The sequence below is a fragment of the Rhipicephalus microplus genome, unplaced genomic scaffold (assembly GCF_043290135.1).
Source record: "Rhipicephalus microplus isolate Deutch F79 unplaced genomic scaffold, USDA_Rmic scaffold_123, whole genome shotgun sequence".
NCBI classification, from domain to species: Eukaryota; Metazoa; Arthropoda; class Arachnida; order Ixodida; family Ixodidae; genus Rhipicephalus; species Rhipicephalus microplus.
The window spans coordinates 611,844-633,262 of NW_027464695.1; the positions used below are offsets into that span (position 1 = coordinate 611,844).

The following is a 21,419-nucleotide window of genomic DNA, read 5'->3' on the forward strand; positions in this document are numbered from 1 at the left end:
ATGCATTCGGCATTTCCTGGCCCTGCCATTTTGACTTGGCGACCTTGGCATTGAAAACTGAGACATTATTCGTGCAACGTCCCGTGATTGGGAAATAAAATTGTGTATTGTGGACGATGCGGCATCCTCGATTGAAGTCAAATCTAGTCCTACTGAACATGGACAGAGCGCGCAGTGTTATGAAGTTCGTTGCCATGCTGCATCAGTGAGAAACGGCGCGAGAGAATACATTCCTGCGTTGTCTTCTCCGGAATTCGACATAGTCGGGCGCTGGCTGTTACGCAAAGCCGCCACGATGCTATCGCGGTATTGCAACATCGTGGCCAATATATTGGCGTTGGCAGTGGCTGAGTGTGACCATTTCTTGCACTGTCATGCGCTATTGCCTGCTCTAGTAAATTTTTGCCGGATATCCTTACTACAGGATGACGGTTGAATGCGTCGGCGTAGCCAGGAAGAGAGGGGGGGGGGGGAATTCAAACTTCGAAAATTTTCAGTTGTGCATGCCTAACCTACACTACACACGCGAACGCGCGTGCAAACATACGTAAAAGGTGGTTGAACCTTCCCCGAAAAAAAAAAAAAAAAAGATCGAGCTACGCCCCTAGTTAGGTTAACCAATTGGGTTCGGTTCTTATTTGTGGTAGGGCAGTGCTACACAGGTACACAAGAAACGAGAATGAATACAGCGCATGACCTGTCGTAGCGTTCTTTGTGGTTAATGCTGCCCTGCCGTTATTGTGCACCTTTATTACGTTGTTGCGTAGCACAATGATCGTGGAGGCCATTTGTCCGCCGCGTAGGCCATCTGCCCTGTGCCGGGGGACCCTGCGACTCGAGCGTAAACTGGCCTCCGAGAGTACGGACATATGGGCCAGTTCGTTCAATACATTCATGCATTGAATGAGAATATAGCGTTGATAACGCAGGCACCAAGTACAGGACGTGCTACACTGTGATAGCTTGCGCTGTTCTTGTTATGAGTACAACATTTCAGACGTAAAAATTGTTTGTAGCGCACGTCCTGTCCTCTTCGTTGATCTCAGTGTTGTCAGTGCTGTGGCTTCATTGAATGTTAACTGACTCTTTGGGGTGCTGCCCTATCGTCAGCCTGAAGTCGCAGGTTCGATCTCGAACGCGGCGTTCTTATTTTGACAAGGGTGAAATCGTATAGTCTCCTGTACTGTGCGATGTCGCAGCACGCTTAGAGAACGCCGCCAGGTGGCTAAATTATCCAGAGCACTCCATGGACTGCGGCGCCTTTTCACAGCCCGAGTCGCCGTGGAACGTTAACGCCGTAAAACCAACCAAGCAGCCAACCTTTCGCTAACGTCGTACTGCGGTGTCCTGCGGGCGTGCAACCTTCAAGGGGGTGTTGGGTGATGCACGGTTCTTTTTTTGTTTGTTTGTTTCCGCGCATTTCTTCTGGCCACGCGGGTAGCATGGGGGGGGGGGGGGGGGTGAGTGCACGCGTTAGGGTGTTGCTATGTGGGACAGCGTCGGTAGCAGGCGTGTTGTCATTTACTCGTGATGCGTGCGGCATTGACATCGCAGTTGCAGCATGTTTTTCATTTTATTCCTGAATGCGGCCGCTTGGTCATCATCGTCTGAGCTCATTGCGGGAGAGGAGGATGCGTCGGGCTGCATCGCATGACTCACCCGCTCAGTGTGGATGGAGAGCGGGAAAAGAGGGGAGGGGAATCATCCGAAACGGCGCGTGCATCGGGTGATGAGAACTTCTTTAATTTTTTTTTTCCTTTTTTTTCTCTCCTTCGAATCTTTCTTGGTTGTTACGCGAACCACCCCTCTTGTCGGTGTGCGTGCTTGATTATTTTATTTCTTTGCTTGTTTTGCGTTTTAGAAAACGAAAAAAAAACGCGTCGTTGTTGTCGACGAAATCGTTCGCGGGGCATTTTCTTTATTTCTTCGTACTTGGTTAGTCATCTCGAGTGTTCTCGTGTTTACTGTGCAAAACGTCTGACTATAGTAAAGCAATGCAACAACTAGTGCATTCTCGCTGCCAAGCTTAAGAAACAAAAGAAAAACGATATATATTTTACAGTTCTGGCTTGCCTCGTATGCGACTCTTTTAAGAGGCAGCAGGAAGGTGAACTCCACCTTTTTTTTTTTTTTTGGAGATAGTACTTCTCTTCTGAGAGTCGCGTGACCCGCAAGAGAGTTAACACGTGCTTCTTTAAAAAAAGTTTTCTATTGTTTTCCCCAGAGTGCTCGAAAATTCGCGCTCCTTCGGGCCGGCAGGCGGTGCTCGGCACTGTAAATTCTTTCGTTCCGAGTCTTCGTGTCGACTGCTCGCGTTGTAGGCCCGTGTGCTCAGATTTGGGTGCACGTTGAAGAACCCCAGGTGGTCTAAATTTCCGGAGCCCTCCACTACGGCGTCTCTCATAATCATATGGTGGTTTTGGGACGTTAAACCCCACATATCAATCAATCAATCAATCAATCAATCGACTGCTCGCGTGTCCACACCCCCCAGTGACGCGACGGGCTTGCGTCAAATCCGAGGGTCTGGACCGCCGCCATCACGTGACGAAACGTGGCCACCTGTCACAGTCCGAAACGGTGGTGAAGCGCTTAACGGTGCTCGGCTTGCTTGCTGACCCTGAAAGTCGCGGGCCCGGGACGGGACGCGGCGATCGTATTTTGATGGGAGGTAACACGCCGGAGGCTCATGTTACTGGGCGATGTCCGTTGCAAGGTAAAAGAAAAAAAAAATCCCAGGTGGTCGAAATTTTCCGGAGTCCTCCAGGACTATACGGCGTCTCTCGTAATAATGTCTTAGTTTTCTCGTGTAAAATTAGATATTATTGTTGTTGTTGTCGTCGTCATCGCCACAATAATTGGCTTGCAAAAGTGGTTGGCGCCACGAGGCGCGAAAAAGGAAGGTGACATTATGGAGTGGAGCCGCCGCATTATTTCAACCCTTCGCTAATCCGTCATTTCCTTGTTCTAATTTCACCGCTGAAATAAATTTCCGGAGCCCTCCACTACGGCGTCTCTCATGATCAAATAGTGGTTTTGGGACGTTAAACCCCACAAATCAATCAATTTTACCGCTGAAATAGCATCGCTCTCGGATTGTGCGGAACCGCGACGCGTCATCGGTTCCTTGCATGAGAAAACTCGAGGGAGTTGGTTTTTTTTTTTTTTATCAAAATACGGCGTATACTGCGTCGAAGTTACGCTTCTGTGCTTTGTTGGGATATCGCGGCGTTTCATTTCTGGCTTTATCGAACGATGCCGCGGTAGCGGACTTTCCATACCGGGCACTCGGTTTGCCGAAAAAAGCGGCGCTCTATATTAAGCGCAACCTTTGCGCGTAGGTGCACACTTCGGCCGCCGCCCCGCCCGCCCGCTTCGGACAGAGTCGGTATAGAAAAAGGTACGAAACAACTGTGGGCCTAATGTGGGCCGCGAACATTTCTCCGACGGTCCGCGGCTTCACATGAAATGAACTTCTGAGACTTTCGCTGCTAAATGGTATTTCTCGCCTACTCGGCTTAATAACGCTTCGTTTGGGAGAGCTACAGACACGGTACTAGGCTCGAGTTTTTTTTTTTTTTTTTTTTTTTGAGGCATCTCATGAGGTCACTACAGTGGCGGATCCAGATGGGGAGGGGGGATGCGACCGTCTCCCTCTCCCAGAGCCTGTGTCTGCCCCCACCCCCTATCTTCTGTGCCGGTCGTCCACCTCCTATCGTTGATTGGGACACATAAGTGGGACCAGTGTGGGCACAAATTAACAGTATTTGTGGCGATTTCCGGGATGGTAGTAACTACTGCAAATGATATCCAGGACCCTCTCTCTCTCTCTCTCTCTCTCTCCTGTTTTACTTCAAGCGTCTGCCCCACCTTTTCCTCCAAGATGAGTGGCTGGATCTTCCCCTGTGTCTCTGTGTGTGTGTGAACATCACCGTGGAACGAAAATTCTACTAAAGAATTTTAATCGTGCTGATTGGCGTCTTACTCGAAACCCACGCCAAATTCCATTCGGGTATGACCCATATATGAGGTAAGGAAAAGGCAACCTGTCGAATGTCATCTATCGGCGATATCTTTGTTCGCTCACGGACACAAACGACACCGACACCGGAATTTTTGCTTGTTAACGCTGTTAACGCGACCCGATCGGCGTAGCCAGTGGGGCGGTATGCTGGATGGTTCAACCACCACTACCACCCTAAATATTTTTGACGTTGTATGCGTACGTTTTTTTTACACTCGTAAATGCCAACACACGAATATATAATGTGGGGATCCCCCGCCCCAACAGCACGAATTTCAGTCTACGCCCACGGCAGGCCAGGACTGTACGGTACTCGCCGTTCACAAATCGGGGAGGGTTACCCTCAGGTGCCTGCTCTCTCGCACAGAAGCACAACCGCGCCTCATTGTTATTTTGAGCCGCGTAGCGATAACGCACACGCGTTTCCACTGTTTCGGGTGCACTATCCGTGCGGCCACCGTGATGGTTCTTCGGCAGCAGTCGATGAGAGCATGACGCATCAACCCCCCCCCCCCCCCCCCCCCCGAGTATTTACCTCGCCACCACTCTTGCCCCCACCAGACACATTTCCTGCGTTTTTTTTTTTTTGTAAAGAAGACAAAGCGCAACTACCGCGTACCGTCTCGCCAACCCCCATTTCACTCGCAACTTCCCGCGATTTTTGTTTTTAGTAAAAGAAATGTGAACAAGATAAGCGAACTACCGCGCCGCAGCACTGTGTTGTAGAGTCGTGCGAATCGCGCGCGCGCGCGCGCTGGGCTTATTACCGCCGGGCGCCCGGCGCATCTACCGTCGCCGCCGCCGCCTCTCTTGGCGCCGACGTCTGGCCGGCGACGTCCCGACGGCGCCGGGATGAGTCACACCACGGTGCCGGCCGTGGTGGTACGGAGCCCGACCGGACCGCGGTCGTCGACTTGGATCGATTGTGTGGCGACGAGGCTCTGTCGGGGCCCAGACACTCACGCTCCCCCCCGACTATACCAGTGCCACCCTCCTCCTCCCCTCTAAGAGTTCTGCGGAAACACGGTGGACTGCCGCAATGGTCGGAGGGTTGGGTGTTGACAGTCACACTCGCCTACCACCCCCCCTTTTCTCTCCCCCCCCCCCCCTCTGCCATCTGTGATCGTCGGAGGGTCAGTGTTTGGGCCACGGGTTCCTTTTTGGAAGCTTGCCTCCACTTCCGGGCCCTCCGAGAGGACCGTTCTATTCTTGTTTTTCGTTTATGCGAAATCGTCTGTCCCTGCGCAGATGTTGTGACAGTGGTGGAGCGTTGTTTGGTCAGGAGCGATGAACGTGCTGGCATGCTTTTTTTTTTTCCTTTAGTTGGTGGGACATTATCGAAGTTGAAAAATGAAAGAGCAAGGGCTCATTTCTTAATTTAGAAACATATTAATCCGACGTATAATAAAGCCAAAGTAGGCTTGGGGGTCAGTATTTGCAATGTAAATGAAAATAGTGTGAAATTTACTAGAGCCTATTACAAGTCCTGTGTGTGTGTTTTCTTGTATTCATTTTTTGTGTAGTTTAACATAGCAGGGGTTATTCTAGATATTCCCATTCCATAGACTTGATAACTTGCTTGCTTGCCTTATGGTTCAGCGGGGCAAAGCAAAATAGTCTAGGCCGTATGTATTCACACATATTCTTAAGAAATCGTTAAAAGTCCGCGAAGGAAGTCTGGTTAGTAGGAGCCCTTTCTGGGGCCTTTGTAGCTCTCTGCTCCTGCTTCTTCTTTCTTCGATAAAAGCAAATAAAATTCAAGTTCATTGCTCATTTGTTCTTTTAAGGTCCACCTGTGAAGAACCACTTTATTGAGCCAGGCATAGGCTAAATCACATTGATATGTAAAGAGAATGAAGAGTTATTCACTTCTCATGATCATATTTTTGAACTGCTCTAAATCATGTTCGAAACATCTGTAGCACATTTTCATAACCAAGAGGCTATATTCTGAGTTGTACAGTGCCAAATAATGCTGTCTTCGTGCCCTGTATGAGTCGGTGTGTATAGAATCGCATTGTATAGTATTGCGGTGTCAGAGGTGGTCACAGCACGGTGTGCACTGGAGCTCGGTTGAAGACCTGCACTTCTGAACAAATAGTATTGCAATGTATAGTGAATGAGGATTTATGAAGATAACCACAAACTTTTATGTCTTATTGAAAAAAAAAATTGCCTTGTGAAATTACATCTTGCCTTTTTATTTGACATTAAAATTGACCAGTTTTTTAGATTGCTTCCGTTAAAGAAAAGGCGGTTTTAAAGTTCCAAGGCCATGGAGCTTGCTTAAACTTGTTCATAGTTGATGTAGTTGGGTGAAATTTTCTGCCTGCAAAAGCAGCATTCATTGTGCGATTGGTGGTTTAGCAGGCTTTGAGAACTCGTTCGTGTATAGAGAACATTTTTTTATGTCTATTGAAAATTTAGATGACCGTAGTGTGAAAAAACTCGTTCTCATTGCAAACAGGGGATTCGTTTGTAGTTCAGTAACGGAAACACCACAGATGGGTCTATTTTCTGGGCTTACGCTGGAGCCATGCCTTTCTGTGGGGGTCAGTTTAAAGGGCTCTGTAGCTTCAATGAGCAAATCGAAGGTAAGGTTTCACTCCATGAAATGAAGTATTTGTTCATTTTGTGCGAGGCGACTATCTTGCAATGTGGTCCCTGTGTTCGCATCTTATCAGTGGCATTGCAAGTCAGTCTTTCTAATACACGCTTAGGAGCATGGAAACATTGGCAGTAGGGCAAGTGGAAGTTGTGTTTTTCCATGGAACACGAAACCTCAATTTTCTGATGCAAGATGCATTGTCTTGACATGCCAATCTTTGTGCTGTTGCGGCGTTACAGCGACGGAGGTGCGCTGCAAAGAGCAGAGCAAGGGTGGTCTCAAGTATGAGCTGGTGCTGGCCGACCCCTGCATGGACTCGCCGCTGCGCAAGCCCAGCACCAGTCCGCCCAAGAGCATCTCTGCCGAGGACATCGAAAAAAAGCTCAAGGAAGCTGAGGAGAGACGCCTGGTGAGAATGAGTGCTTGTTCTCTGGCATCTGGAGCAGCTGTAGCAGAGCAACGCCTTTTGCATCAAATCTATCCCATCGTCACGGGCAGCTAAGTGTAGTAGGGATGTAGTGTGCAGCTTGCTTCATTCTGGAAAGTAGAAATGTAAAAATTGTCAAGTAAGATTGTTAGTGCAGCCCTGAAAAAGGTAGAAAGTACATTTTGGGGGCACCAGTGTATGTGGGTTGAAGGAAGATGCATAATCTCCCAATGCAATGGCTTATTCCCTGGAAAAACTTGCATTTATAACATAGACAGTAGTGCCACAGGTTATCAATCTAGCAAACTCTTGCCTTCGAAACTTTCACCTTCCTTTTGTCCTTTCTCGGTGACGCAAAGGTGTCTTGCGAGGTCGAATACATGCATGTCGAACTTGCAGCGGTGCCTAAAAAAACGTTACGCCAGCCATATGCATGAATGCCAGCTCTCCCAAATTCTTTTCATGAAGTTCACGCATTGAAGCTTAGTCATCTTAATTTTACCAAAGACACATAGGGTAGGATATTAGAAAAATGCAATTCCATTTGATGGAAGCTTTTCATGAACAAGCGAATCCCAGTCCGGGTCCACTAAAGGCGCAATTCTACCGACATTCTAGTTGTCTCGTGATGTCAAGGTTTAGAGATGGCTCTTGCTACGGGAGTATTTATACAGACGAATTCCTGAAACAATTGACATCAGTGGCACCCAAGTGTATGAGTATGTTACTGAGATATAAAAACAGTTTGTTGCACTCGTCGGCATTCATTTTCTCATGTGCCTGCATGCGCATTTTTCTGAGCATTCCACGATGCTTTTATTTGCACATCTAAAATGTTAAATTTCACACAGGTGCTGCTCAATACCGGTACTCATTGAAACACGGACTTAAGTGTTGTTCGCAGTTCCGTTGGCCTTTATTATATGTGGCCAAGGATGTAATAAGGGACTTCATAGAAATGTCTGCCTAGAACATGTGGCGTTTTTTTTTTTTTTTTTCAGTATGTTTTGTTCATAATTGCAAATTTTGTGGCCCCTGTCTAGTCCTTGGAGGCGATGAAGCTGAACCAGCTGAACGAGAAGATGAGTCGGCTGGCTGAGGTGAACCAGAAGAAGGAAGGCCTCACCGCAGAGTTCCAGGAGAGCATTCGGCAAAACTACGAGAAGAAGATCGAGGCCTTCAAGGAGAACCGTGAGGCGCACATCAAGTCCATCCAGGACAAGCAGCGCGAGCATGTGAGCATTGGGCCTTTCTTTCTTTTGAAGCAAAGCCTCTGTTCCTCTCCGCATTGGAGAGATCGTTGTTTGGCCAAGTGAACTGTCTCTGCTTCAGAGTGTAGGTAATTAATTTATAGGTAAGGATAGGTGGTTAATGCAACAAGTCTCGCACTAGTTCAACGTTGGACACAATCCAACAGACAACTATGATGGGGAAAGTATAGTGGACGTCAATTGTCTTTGACTGTGGTGTATGTAGTCATTGTGACTCTAATTGAAAGTAATTCAAGTGTACGAAAAATCACCCTTTCCTTCGGCGGCATCTAGATGCACAACCTTCAAGTTATCATCTGATACTCTACCAGTTGAGATACGATGGAAAGTGCTTCCCCGTTCACTTTGGTGGACACATGCAAAACCTGGCAGTGTTGGTCAACGCCTCTCAAGTCATGACGGCGAGTGTGGAACACTCTTCCTGTGGCTGATAGTCTTGCTTTCGAGATCCAATTGCATGGATATACCCGGTGGTGTACGGAAGAACGACCGGCACCCAGCTCAATTAGTGGAGTACTGGACGTGTTATTCAAGGGTTGCAGCTTCGGTCTTTGCCAGTGGCAAGTTGTCTCTTCTTCAGCTTTAACTTTTTCAAGTTTGTGGTGTAATTACTTCAAACATCTCCAGTACTTTTCTTGGTTTGGTTGTATGTTGATGATAATGACAGCATTAATGCAGTTTTTAACACGGTTGGCTGATCACAGATCCACACCTATAACTGCTCACTGGGCAGACATAACCTTGTACACCTTGAATTGTTCTCAGTTCCTTCGTGCAGTATAGATTTGTCTGCTAGTCATTGGTGAGCTTGGTGCTGCACAAAGCCATTTCGTGCCACGTAGCTCCTGCAGATAGTTGTAGGAACTGCCAGAGTGTGCCCATTGTTTGTTCTTTGTGCAGGTGAGCCGAGTGGAGGAGGTGCGCAAGTCGTTGGATGCACAAACACAGGAGATGCTGGCCAGCATTCAGAAGAAGATAGAGAATGCCAACGAGGCGCGCGAGGCTCAGATCGCAGCGCTCCAGGAGCGCCTGAGGAACCACGTGAGTTGTGGCCTGCTTTTTTTTTGCACCTCTCTGCCAAGCTTGAGATCACTGGTGGGTTCAGCTTTGTTTAATTAACAGCCGAATGTCGTGTCGGCGTGTTTACAGTGCACACTGGTTCTTACTCTGAATGTCCACCTTGTCTCCATGTTATAAGAGATATGTTAAAAGTAATGAAGGTGTGCTGGCAGGCCAGCCAGCACACAAGAATCTCTGTGATACTAAGTCGGTGGATACGAATTTCGGTCTCGTACAAATTTGTTAAGTTTCCTGGCTTAATATCATTGTATCTTATGGGCCAAAATTTGGATGGTGGTGGTGCAAAACATTTATTGACACTATTTATGAGTGAGAAAGATAGGGGGCCTGACTCTGTGTAAACTCTAGAAGTCCCTAGTCTGGGACGCCTGGGACTTTCGCAGCACCTTTCTGCATTGTGACGGGGAATACAAACTTGGCACCGAAACCATCAAGTGACTTTCAAAAGCAGCAGCCTGCTCCGGAAACTCCAAAAATACATGCGCCTCCAGCTTCACCAAGCCAAACCGACACTGCTTGCCACAACTGCAGTGGACAAAACCATCGAACACATGATCATAAATAGCAGTGATTTATTTTTTGAAGATACTCGCATTTGCAGCAAAGGCTCCACATGAAACCACGGTTGCTGCGACGCTATGTTTAGCGATGACGACGAAACTGATGCAAGTGCCTGTGCGTCCAACACTCAAGACAAAGTGACGCTGCTTTCCGCAACCAGTGCAGACAAAACTATGGCGTATGCGATCATGGTTTGCGACATTGCTTTGAAGGCATGTGCACAGTGCAACAAAGGCATGTGCTCAGCTTGTGCACATGCCTTGGCGCACAACCTGTGTGTGCAACCAGCACATACAGGTTGTGCACGATTCCCAACGCACAACCGTTAGCTTCAGTCACTGCGCACGAAACCGCAGGAGGGATGGAGGGTATCGCAACTACGCAGCTCTAAAGGTACGCCGCCAACAGTGATATAATCGAAGACAATACAGTCGAACCCTGCTACGACAAAACTGACGGGGCGCGGAAAAAATTGCATAGAAGGGAAAATTTCGTTGTAGTGAAATTGAAAAAAATGTCTGCTGCTTCTTATTCTTTCCCAGCAGCGTCGCGACGCGATTCTCACCCATGCATAGCGAGGCCATGGTGAAAAGCACGCTGAAACGCCCAAACCCGCTTTCGTGAACGAACAAGACAGTTGCATTAACACGTTAATACCAGCAGCTGCCACAAGTATCCGACAACACCGCGATGGAGGCATTAGAAACTTTTGCATTATTCTATGCCATTATTATCATCCATCACTCCTGGCTAGCTGACTTTGTTGATAATGTTGATGAGCCACTCTGATTAGTTACCACACTTGTGAATTAGAGATTGTGAATTAGTTCGATATGTGAAAAAGGAATGAAAAAGCGCACTTTCCAGTTGGCGCAGCGTTCGATATAACCGAAGGTGGGTGAGAATGCCGTTCCATATAAACGTGCGAATTTCTATACTTTTACAAAGGAAATTCAAGTGGATAACTTGCAAGTTCAATATACCCGAAAATTCTATATATGTGGGTTCGATATAAGTGTTTAACAGAAGATTCTGTGATTATATTTGTTGGTTCTCCTAACTTCGCAACACACAATTACATGAAAATCTTTTTGGCGTTTTCATGGCCTGCATTGTCTTCACTTCTCAATACAACCAAGGTTGCGACTTATTGGCATGTTCCAAAATTTTGATACTGACAAAAAGTGCTACCCCAACCTTCAACATAAACAAAGAACTGAAATTGTACCACTGTGCCATAGTGTCTTTCATATGTGTGCTGCGGGAGTGCAAAACAACCAGATTTGTAGTCGGGGTGCATAAAATCATCGTAGACTCATTTGGTGTCCACTTACCGGTAAGCTCGAATTTCTTTTCTTCAACCGCTTTCGCCACTGGTTTGCAGGACAAGCACATCGCAGATGTGCGGAAGCAGCTGGATGAACAGGTGGACGAGAAGCGCGAGAAGATCCAGAAAAAGCTTGACACTGCCCAGGAGAACCGTGCTGCCATCTACCGTGAGCTGCAGATGAAGCTTCAGGAGAAGGTCTGTAGTGGCGGGGGTAACTCTGCACCCCTCCTCTGATTTCTGGCACTTTTGCTGTTGCATGACGGTGTTGCAAAATTGTAACAGCACTTCGCACCATCATAGTGACGGTCAAAACGGGATGCTGTGTCATGTGGAAGTACCACTCACTCTATTGCGGATTGTCTCTTGCACTGGCAATGCAAATGCCGTCCGGGTTTGCTCTACCGTAGTGCAAGGCATGACCTTTTATTGTGTCTGGGAAAAAATTTGAGCTTTGGAAGTAATTCTAGTGGCGACTTTTCTTTGGCATTTTTTTTTTTTATTCCTGCTGGACACAAAGTGACAAAAGGCCAGCTAGGCGTGGAAAAGTGCATTCAATTTTTAAGCAGTATCTCGGTGTGGTATATCGCACTGACCCAGGTGGCACATTGACCTTTGCTCTCTGGATACCCATCTGCTGAATGTCGTTTTTATTTATCTATAAAGTACTTCAGACAAAAACTTCAAGCAGGGTGAGCAAAATGCACAAGTACAGTTGAAACCCGCAATAACGAAATCTCACGAATATGAAATCCCCGTGGCAACGAAATGTTTCCGAATGCCCGGCGAATGTTCATAGAAGCCCATGTATTAGGTATCTCGCGACAACGAAGTGTTTTTAGACAGCGATCCCGCATTAACGAATTTTCTACCACAGTGCGGGCCTTATTTTACCCTCCCGCCAAAGGTTAACTGTCGAAAATATGCTCGTATGCGTGTTATGCGCACTAAAAATTTATAAACGTCTGCTTTTGCCGTGCTAGCGTGGGTACCGCCATTTTTGTTTATTTAAGGGGGACGCGGCTTTGGGATCGCGAAAAATGGCAAAAAAATAGATTTTTTGAAAATCCAGTTTTCAGTTTCTGAAACCCTTTTTCTATCCGATTCCAAAATATCTACACTTAAAACCGTGCAGAAGTGCTTCGGAAAATTCATTTCACCCACCTAGGTAGCGGAACGTTTTCTGGAAATCGCGAGAAAACAGATTTTCAAAAAATTATGGCTTCGCGATGGCGGGGCCGGGAGCAGGCTTCTTGGGCTCATCGGAAAGAGCATTTCTCAGTGTTTAACTTTCCCGCCTCAGCTGGTTCCTTCCTTTAAAAACAAGTGCACAAAAAGCAAATGTTTGAAGGTCGTTTCGTGGCCTTTGATTGGCTGTGGCCGCCATGTTGCCTCAGCTGGCCTCGCCATTGGCCCAATGCTCGCTCCGGGAGATCGTCCTCTGCTGCTTGTGCGTCGCGAGGACATGGCTCTCGAAAATTGCTACTTCGTGACATGTTCACGGCTTGATGATCACTTAAAATATAATTACGCTTTAGTTAGAAGCAGTTGGCGGATGCGCGATCAGGTTACTACAAGCGCGGCGCGTCATTGGAGTTGTCTTTAGCCTTTACTCCGCCGACAGCGAGACTGCGGGCAGGAACAACGCGCCAGCGCACTCGTGGCAACGTGCTTCGTCGCAAGCAACGAAGCTGTAAGCGGTGGTACGGTCAGATTACTATGAGTGGCCGCACCGGATGGATGATAAGATTACTGCAAGCGAGCAAGCGGTCTACGAGCACGGCGCGTCATCGGAGTTGGCTTTAGTCCTAACTCCACTGACAGCGACACTGCGGGCAGGAACAACGCGGTAGCGCATCCAAAACAACCCGCGGGTTGTTTTGGATGCGCTTGACATCTTTCGCTCCTTCTTCGGCGCGCATGACGACGACGTAGCAATGGACCACTTTTTCTAGTGCGAAGGGAGAGGTTTGAAGTTGTTGCATGGCAAGGGTCGGCAAAGTAAGTTGACCGATTTCTAGCAATAAATTTTTGTTCTGCTGGCCGTATCACTGTTTTTATGTCTTATACTCGCGGCAACGAAATTCTCGCGAAAAAGAAATTTTTCGGTTTCCCCGGCGATTTCGTTATTGTGGGTTTCGACTGTAACTGAAAACATAGTTGTAAAGTGTTTTTTTAACAAATGTTGTTGGTTGTAAAAATGGTGGTTACGACTTGAAAAAAACAACAATCGGACAACTTGGTCATTAAATACAATTCTAATGAAGTCGTAAAATAACAGTACTTGCACAAATGGTCACGGCCATTAAGGGAATGCTTCCAATCAGCTATAGCTTTTGGGAAAAAGAGTAGCGAAAAGTGTCAGTCCTTGCGTAGATTAGCATTAGGGAATGAGTATAGTAGTGCAGTCTCTGCTTAAGGGGGGATGCTACACCTTCCAAAAACTCTTTTATTTTTGCGAGTACCTCAGTCAAATTTGGAGAGCTTATGTAGATTTTACTGCTGATTTCAAAAATCGAATTCTTTTTTTGCTGTGACAATTAGTTTTAAAGATATAATGAACTGCGACTTTTTCAATTAAGGCCTAATTAGCTAATTAACTGTAACTTGGATATTGATGTGCAACCTATAGAACCAATTCGGTATGTTCACAGTGTGCAATAAAGTATAAATCATTGTTCTGGGCTATTTCGAAGCAAAGTTGTGGGATGTTGAATATGACATGAAAAATTTCCCCATCTACACTTGAAACAAAAGATCCATTTAGAGAATTTTCTCCAAAAATTATTACAATAAAACTTACTTTACGACACATCCCCTGCATTTATCTTCGAAACAAAAAAGAAATCGTAATGATAACCCAGATAGAACAAGAGATATTGCTCCGGCATAATGGGAAGCACATGAAAATTGTCGTTTTGAGAAATCGAGAAAAAACGTGGGCACACATTTTTATTGCAGAAGATGCAACAAGACAACCTCAAAACGCACCAGAAGCATAGTCTGAATGCATTCTGTGCTCATGCCTCCTCTTCACTAGCTTCCGGAGTTCCAATGAGGCTGTTTTTTTCTTGTTGGAGACAATGCTGCGACGGTGGTCTTTTTCTCTCGCTCTCCTGGCACCAGTACTTGTCGCATTCATGTCCATTTCACCTAAGATTGCCGTTGCAGAATTCAAATTGCCCGTGTTGAAGCGCAGCACTACTTCTGCAACAGCTGCTTCAACAGCGAACAGGGACGCATGGTGCTCCTTGGGGGCCAAACTCCAGATTACCGAATGTAGGCTCTCGTTGGAGTTCTGCGTTTTGCCGCGTTCGCACCTCTGAAGCAGGGCTCTTTCCGAAAGCCGGGTATAAACCGGTAGTAATGCCTCTGCCACGCCTTTCGGTAGATTGTAGGCATGCCTGGGGTCGGGCTCACCCTTTGCTTTTGCGGCATTGTGCCGACACCATGAAGTTTCACCAGCTGGGCACAGACTGTGGTCCGAGCATTCATCAGTGGAGGTGACGTGGCGGTATGTGGCCATCACAGCCTTTTGCATCTCGCCCACGTCACCTTCATGCGATTTCAGAGCCCGGCCATTATATGTGCTCAGCCTGGTGATCAGCTCACCTGTGAGCCTGCCTTTCCCACCAAGGCCTCTTTTCCCATCGCACTTTTGTTTCTGCACCAGGTTTCTCAATGCGGTGCCCATCCGTTTCTGTACATGATTAATACAGTCTTCCTTCTGCACGTCAATGTAACCATACACCTTGGCGTCTTGTATGGCGCAAAATGTCCTAGAGTCTCCATCAGACAGCATAGTTGTGTAGCGCAGGCCATGGCGTTCAAGCGACCTCTGAAATAGAATTAGAGCCGCCTCCACTTCCATTTGCCCCGCTTTGCTGTTCGTATTTTTTTGGCATTTGTGGTTAGCCTTCCATTCTTGATAGCCCTCACTACTAGGCTTTGGGCCCACCTCGCAGCCTAGGCAAAAGTTGGAAAGAACGACGTAGTCCAACACGTAGCCACTAAATAATTCGATAACTGTGCCCACGCCGATGTGGGAAGAATGGCCTCGCGTCTTCCACGTGCCGTCGTAGCTAACGGCAATATTGCCCCGGTGGCCGAAGCACAAGTCATCATAAATTGTTCTAACCTTTTCCGCACATTCGCTCATAGCGGACTCAGCCGCTCGCGTTGCAGCGGGTGCCAGCGTGTTCTTCAAATGCCGCTGAAACGTCTTGTGGTGCATACCGCGGTGTGAGATGCCCATTGTTGCGAAAATATCGTTCATTTTCGTTTGGCCGTTGCCGGTAGCCACCATCGCCCTCGAAGCGAGAAGATTTACTTCAAACGGATTGCACGTTTTCGTGCCGTTCGCGCGGGGCGAAGTCCATTCATTCGCGATCTCGCCGCACCTTTCACACTGCACTAGCACTTTCACGGCAAGTCCGTAGTCCCGATCCCCTCTGACGATCGTAGCCGGTCCGTGGCAGGCTTTGCAACACAAGGCACCCATTATCGCGTTTAGGATATCTAGATGCATAAGCAGATAAGGAGCAGTGTGGTCCGAGTCCTGTGCGGTTGCCTCGCTACAACTCGCAGTGAAAAAGTCAATTTTCCGTGCAGTTGCTGGCGCCGATGAAAGCCAGTCGAGCGTCGCTTTCTCCCGGGCATGATTTTCTTCAACTTCGGCGTTTGTCACCCCCTTGGCGTCGATTCGTAGTCGTCCGGAGTTCGCTTCACCGTCATCGTCGTCGGAGGCAACGCGCTCGGTCGCACCATCGCTGAACGGCCGCGGAGCGTCGACACATCGTTCGTCGGAGTCAACCAAGGGCTCTGATGACTTCGTAGACTTTCTCCCACGACCTTTGCGTTTCCTGCGACCAAATGCGTGCACGGTCCGATACTTTTTTGTGTTTCCAGGCATGGCGATACGATCAGAAGCTTCAGAGTGCTCTGCCGATTTCGAGGCGTCACAGCGGTAACCCTTTCAAAATGGCGTCGGGTCGCGTATGCAGGCGCAAGCCGCGAGCTTCCAGCCAACCGGAAAGCGCCATTTCAGTCACGTGCGCCGTTTAGCCAATGGCAGTGAGCGCGGCTCTTCATCTTTGAGGCCCCGTTTTTCGAGCCGGGGAAACGCTCAATGTTGCTTACTGAATAAAAAAAAACAGCTGAAAACGCGTTCTTTCAAACAAGACCAAAATGGCGCCGATCGAGCGCGTAGTTCCCGCGTATCGTAGAGCCGAAACCTGCGCTATTCGCCCTCAATTTAAAGGGCAGGACGCCCGTTTTCGGTTTTTTAAAGTTGAATAACGATAAAAGTTGATGGTATTCGGCTATGAAATTTTGTAAATAGGTGCGCAATGATGTCGGGAACGCGAAAAGAAGGTCCGCGAAAACTCGATTTTTTGGCTGATTTTCGGTCCCGAAGTGCCGCGTCCCCCCTTAATAAGGGGAAGACGTGCGCTGCGGTGTTTAAGGATAGCCTATGGTTCACTATGTCGGAAAGAAGCTCTAGTAAACTATCTTTTGCCGGGTTTGTAATAATGCAATACCATTTGCAGTTAGTAGTGCAGGGAGGGAAGTTGAGGTGAGGAAGTTGTGCTCGAGTTTGCAACGAATACATTGCTGCGAGAATTTTTTTGAATAGTGCCGTAATAGGAGTTACACGCGTTTATCGAAACGCGATGATCGCTTCTTTCCCTCTTTTCAATGCTACCCTCTTCCAAAACCGCTTGGCCCCTCCTCGCCGAGTCAGCTGAGTTCCCCTCATCTCGCATGGCATACGTCACCGCTGATGCGCTGTTCGAGACAGCGTCTACTTCCGGTTGCTGCGATCCGCCTCTCCAACAACCCAGCTCGTTGTCAACTGTGTTGTGTGTGCCATCTGGATGCACTGATCGTTGACTAACCGCTGTTGCTGTTGTGTTGGCCCATGCCGCTACGAATCGTGCCGGTATGGACGCTGTGTTGCGTTACGGGCCGCAGATGCCGATTCGCTATCGGCAACATGACCAAAAACAGCAAGGTGCGCGTGAACAGCTTTTTGCAAATTGACCGGAAGTCGTCGGTTGTTGTTCGGCCAATCGCAAGCATTGAAAGTGGCAACGTCATTGAGTTTCACTGGTGATGTCATGCATGTCAGTGGCGGAAATGGCAGGGACCGGCAAGGAGAAATTGTGGGACTCCTGCTACCTGTAGCGCTGCGGCGTGTGGCATCGTTGATCGCGGGGGCATTCTGCACGCGATGCGCTTGTTTACTTGAAATGTTTAGAAAAATATTGGAGGGTGTGTATGGGCCCTTTAGTTTTTGTGTTGAGATGCCACTCAAGTTTTGGCCTAATTGGGGAAAATGGGACAGTGGAAAGGCAGTCTTGAGCTTGTGGCGGAAAAGGCATAATTTCCGCAAAGCGGCAGAGCAAGTGTTTATGTGTAAATTCCAGGGCAAGGTACTTGTTAACGTTAGGGCTAAGTATTTATAAGAAGGTACTTTAGGCAAAGGTGTTTCAGCTTAATTGTATGTGTAGTCGAAGGGGACTTTCTTGCGCATTAGAGGGAAATACACCAGATACACAACTTTTATTTGCATTTAAGTAGACGCTGGTCTTGAAATGCCTTATTATTTGAGATACTGTAATGAAATTGGGTGTGTATATGTATTACTTTCTCCTATTTTCAAAAATATATTTAGTTTTAATGTAGACCTACTAGTTATCACACTGAGAGCATAAGTGAAGTCTAATTGAGTGATTTCTTATGAGTCGTTAAGGCCCTTTCCCTGAATATTTTTAGGTTCTGTTTAGGATGCGGCTGTAGCCAGAGACCTGCCATGTGGAGCTATGCTATTTATATTGTAACTGAGCTACATCATATATTCTCATTTGCATCAATGCTCCGCAATTTTGAAATTTATTTAGCTCGGATTATTCTTCATAACATTTCATATGTCCCTCTTAGCTACGAAAAAATAGGCTAGCTCCGCAGTCTTGTTTCACAAGAACATGGTGAGAAGTTCCGTAACGCTGGTCAGGTTGGCAAAAATTGTGAAGCTGAGAAAATCTCATTCGAAGTTTTGACATGTACTGCAAAATTTTCTATAAGTAACTTTTGCCACAAATTCTACACACATGTTCCCCATGTGTTCTCCTGCAAAAAAAAAAAAACCAAGATGTACCTTATTACGCCCTTGGAATCATTCCTAAAAACTTTTTCCAATGTGGAAAGCATTATCAGAATCTCATCATGATAAGCTGTTAAGAGGTTCTGGAAAAGCTGTGGGGTATGCAGCTCAAACGACTAGCTGTTAGGCAGCATGCTGCCCGAAGTAAGAGGTTGCTGTGTTCTGGGCCCTCAAGGGACCATGAAAATGTCCGGAAAATCGGTTATCTGTCCAGAATAACGAATTTCCACAAAAATGCCTCTTTTTATACGTATTTTTTTGCTGACACAAAGGGTCACAGCTGTAGTACTAAATTCTCGCGATCTTGTAAATCCGTCGTTTAGATATTTAAAAAAAAAAAACGATGTGGCCGGTGCCACCTCAGTAGTCAACAAGTTGGCCCAAAAAAGTATCCTATTTTTCTTTTGCGCAGCATTCTGCTTGCCCGCGGCAATGTCGGCCTCAATTTCAGCTATGCGTGTCATCAGTACTCGCGTCAACTTCCAATCTTGTTGGCTGTGTAGGCGTTGCCGAAAATCGGAAGACTCCAAGGAGGTCGAACTTTCGGGTAGCGACTTTCCCGACAAAACGGTCTTCATTTGCATCGATTTCTCAACTCGCTGCGCTTGCTTCGCCGTTGAGTAGTACGCAGCATAAATCCGTAGTGTATTGCTCGTCGAACTTGGTCCCACGGCGTTGTCAGTAGACGGCGTCGTTAAAGTTTCTGGCGGATCCAGGGGGTCCGGTCGCGACTGCAGCTAGCTGCCGAAGGGCACTTGTGGCCGGCGCCATCTTGTTCCAAGGCAGCTTTTTACGGCTTCCGAAAGCTCGTCGCGTCGATGGTTTCAGGCGAGAATCTCCAGGCATCTCGATCGCGGTGAAAAAGTACCGGCGCAAAGCGCAAACACAGTGCGCCGAGAAACACACATGATCGCAAGAGCAGACTTACACAAACGGACAGCCACTGTGGCGAACACAACACAAAGGAAAAAAAAAAAATGATGACGCATCGGTCATCCCAGCCAATGAGACTCGAAGATACCAGAAAGCAGACAGGTCTTTGGGACTGAAAAATGACAAAAATTCTTTTTTTTAATTGACCTAGTGTTTGGTTGCTGCAAGTATTTTTCTATTTCTCTGCAAATTTTCACACACCAGGAAGTGGTAATTTTTTTGTAATTTCATTCTAACTATCCAGATTCTTGGTGCTGATAACATGCAGAACCTGCAAAAAAAAATGGGGAACTGACTTCGAGGCTTCTTTATTATTTGCCGGCACCTGTGTTAGCTCTGCTACGAATTTATGAGCACCTTTATGAAGATTGCAAAACATGCACACCTTGATTGTTGCTTTTTGAAGCTGTGTTTTCAGTTTTTTTTTTTTCATTTTTCTCAAAAAAGTAAGTTTACGACAGTTCAATTTAGAGGCCTCAATATTTCTGCAGCTAGGGCTGGTACATTTTTTTTTTTTTTGCAGTGGAACACAATTCCAAGTGCTTTTGAAAATGGATAGTTCATTTTGCTGTAAAGTAACCAAGAAAGGCCTAAAAACAAAACTCTTGCATATTTTCAATCTACAGTCATTAGTCTACCTTGGCATATCTTGATTATCACTTTTAATTAAGCACTTTTCTTCTATGGCTGCCTTAAACAATAGGAGGTGAAACTATCTCAGCAATAAGATGAGTTACAGGAAATATAAGATGAGTTACAGAAAATATAATTAAATTTTTGAATTCAGCAGAAAAAACTGCATCATCCTGTGCAGTTTGATCAAGATCACTGAAGAAATAAACATTATGTCTAAGACCAGTCTGCCGCCTTAAAGGGATGGTCGACCCTATTTTTACGGCGGTGCATTTTTTTGTTTCTTTGTTGCATTGAAGTTGAACTGCTGTGCAGACTTGTCAGCTGTGTTCACGATTGCGTTCTTTTCAGGAGAAGCATGCCGAGGAGGTGCGCCAGAACAAGAACCAGACCGCCGAGTCTCCCACTCGGGAAGGTGTCGTCGAGACCGCTGTGTCTGGCTAGATCCCCAAAGGCTACGTTTAGTTGCAACCTAGTTTCTCACCGTTCATTTTTCGTTTTCCCGTTAAGTTAAGTTACAGGTTGTAGTTTGTTCTTGCGAGGTCTCGTACCACCATATACGCGTAAGCGAACGCTTTAAAACCAATTATTTCGGCCTCTCTCACCACGGGCGTTCTGTCCTTCCCGTGCATTTTTCGTTGATTGCGTTTTTTTTTTAACTCTGGTTGTGCCTACATGCAAGCATTTTAGATAATTGCTGCACAGTCCAGGCTCGGACTTGCCCAGGCTTGTTGTCACTGCCTTACCTGTGTTTATTGTCGCCTCGTTTATACAGCAAGCGTCGCGTATATACGCCCAAGATATACTTGTAATGTTATATATCCTTACTTATGCAGTCATTCCTTTTTTATTCATTCGTTTTGCTATTCCCAGAGCACAAAGTTGAAAGTAGGAACTTTCAAAGGAAATGGCGTGCATTTCTTTTTAATGTCAAGCATTTTTTTTTTACTTGTCGTTCGTCGAGAAGTGGCGATTGCTGGTGCAGCTTTAACGATTGCCAGGCTTGTAAAAGGCACTGCTGTGCGTATGTGTAAGATGAGTGTGTTTCCAAGCTTGAATCCGAGCTTTCTTTAAGATAGCCTCAGGTATGTTTTGTCACGCAGGGTGTGTATAGAACAAAAAAAGGCAAGAAGTGTTTGCATCACGTTTTGCAAGCTTTGTAACAGGACTTCAGTCCGTTGCTTTGGGCCTTGCACTGATTTCAGCGTATCTCCCATCACTATCTGTGACAGCCTCGTGTGCCATATACTATCTCATAGCCTGCCTTGTTGCCTTAAGTACCGTGAACTGGACCAAGCATGCTTTCTCGGCAGGGTCTCAGCCGGCGCATTTTCGCGAAAGACACTATGCCTTTTTAAGTTCCAGTCACTTCCATGAGTTTGCTACACAT

General features: G+C 46.8%; 1 protein-coding gene across 2 annotated transcripts in view; it reads left to right on the forward strand.

Moving 5' to 3' along the window:
• LOC142761622 (uncharacterized) overlaps positions 1 to 20,937 on the forward strand; it is a 42,968-nt gene extending 22,031 nt beyond the window's left edge. For both annotated transcript variants that reach the window (XM_075885345.1, XM_075885344.1), the window contains exons 3-7: positions 6,872 to 7,041; positions 8,103 to 8,294; positions 9,231 to 9,371; positions 11,356 to 11,496; positions 20,381 to 20,937. In XM_075885345.1, the coding sequence (XP_075741460.1) occupies positions 6,872 to 7,041; positions 8,103 to 8,294; positions 9,231 to 9,371; positions 11,356 to 11,496; positions 20,381 to 20,473 (737 nt within the window). In that variant the 3' untranslated portion in view covers positions 20,474 to 20,937. The remainder of the gene's footprint in view (positions 1 to 6,871; positions 7,042 to 8,102; positions 8,295 to 9,230; positions 9,372 to 11,355; positions 11,497 to 20,380) is intronic.
• The last annotated feature ends 482 nt before the right edge of the window (positions 20,938 to 21,419 follow it).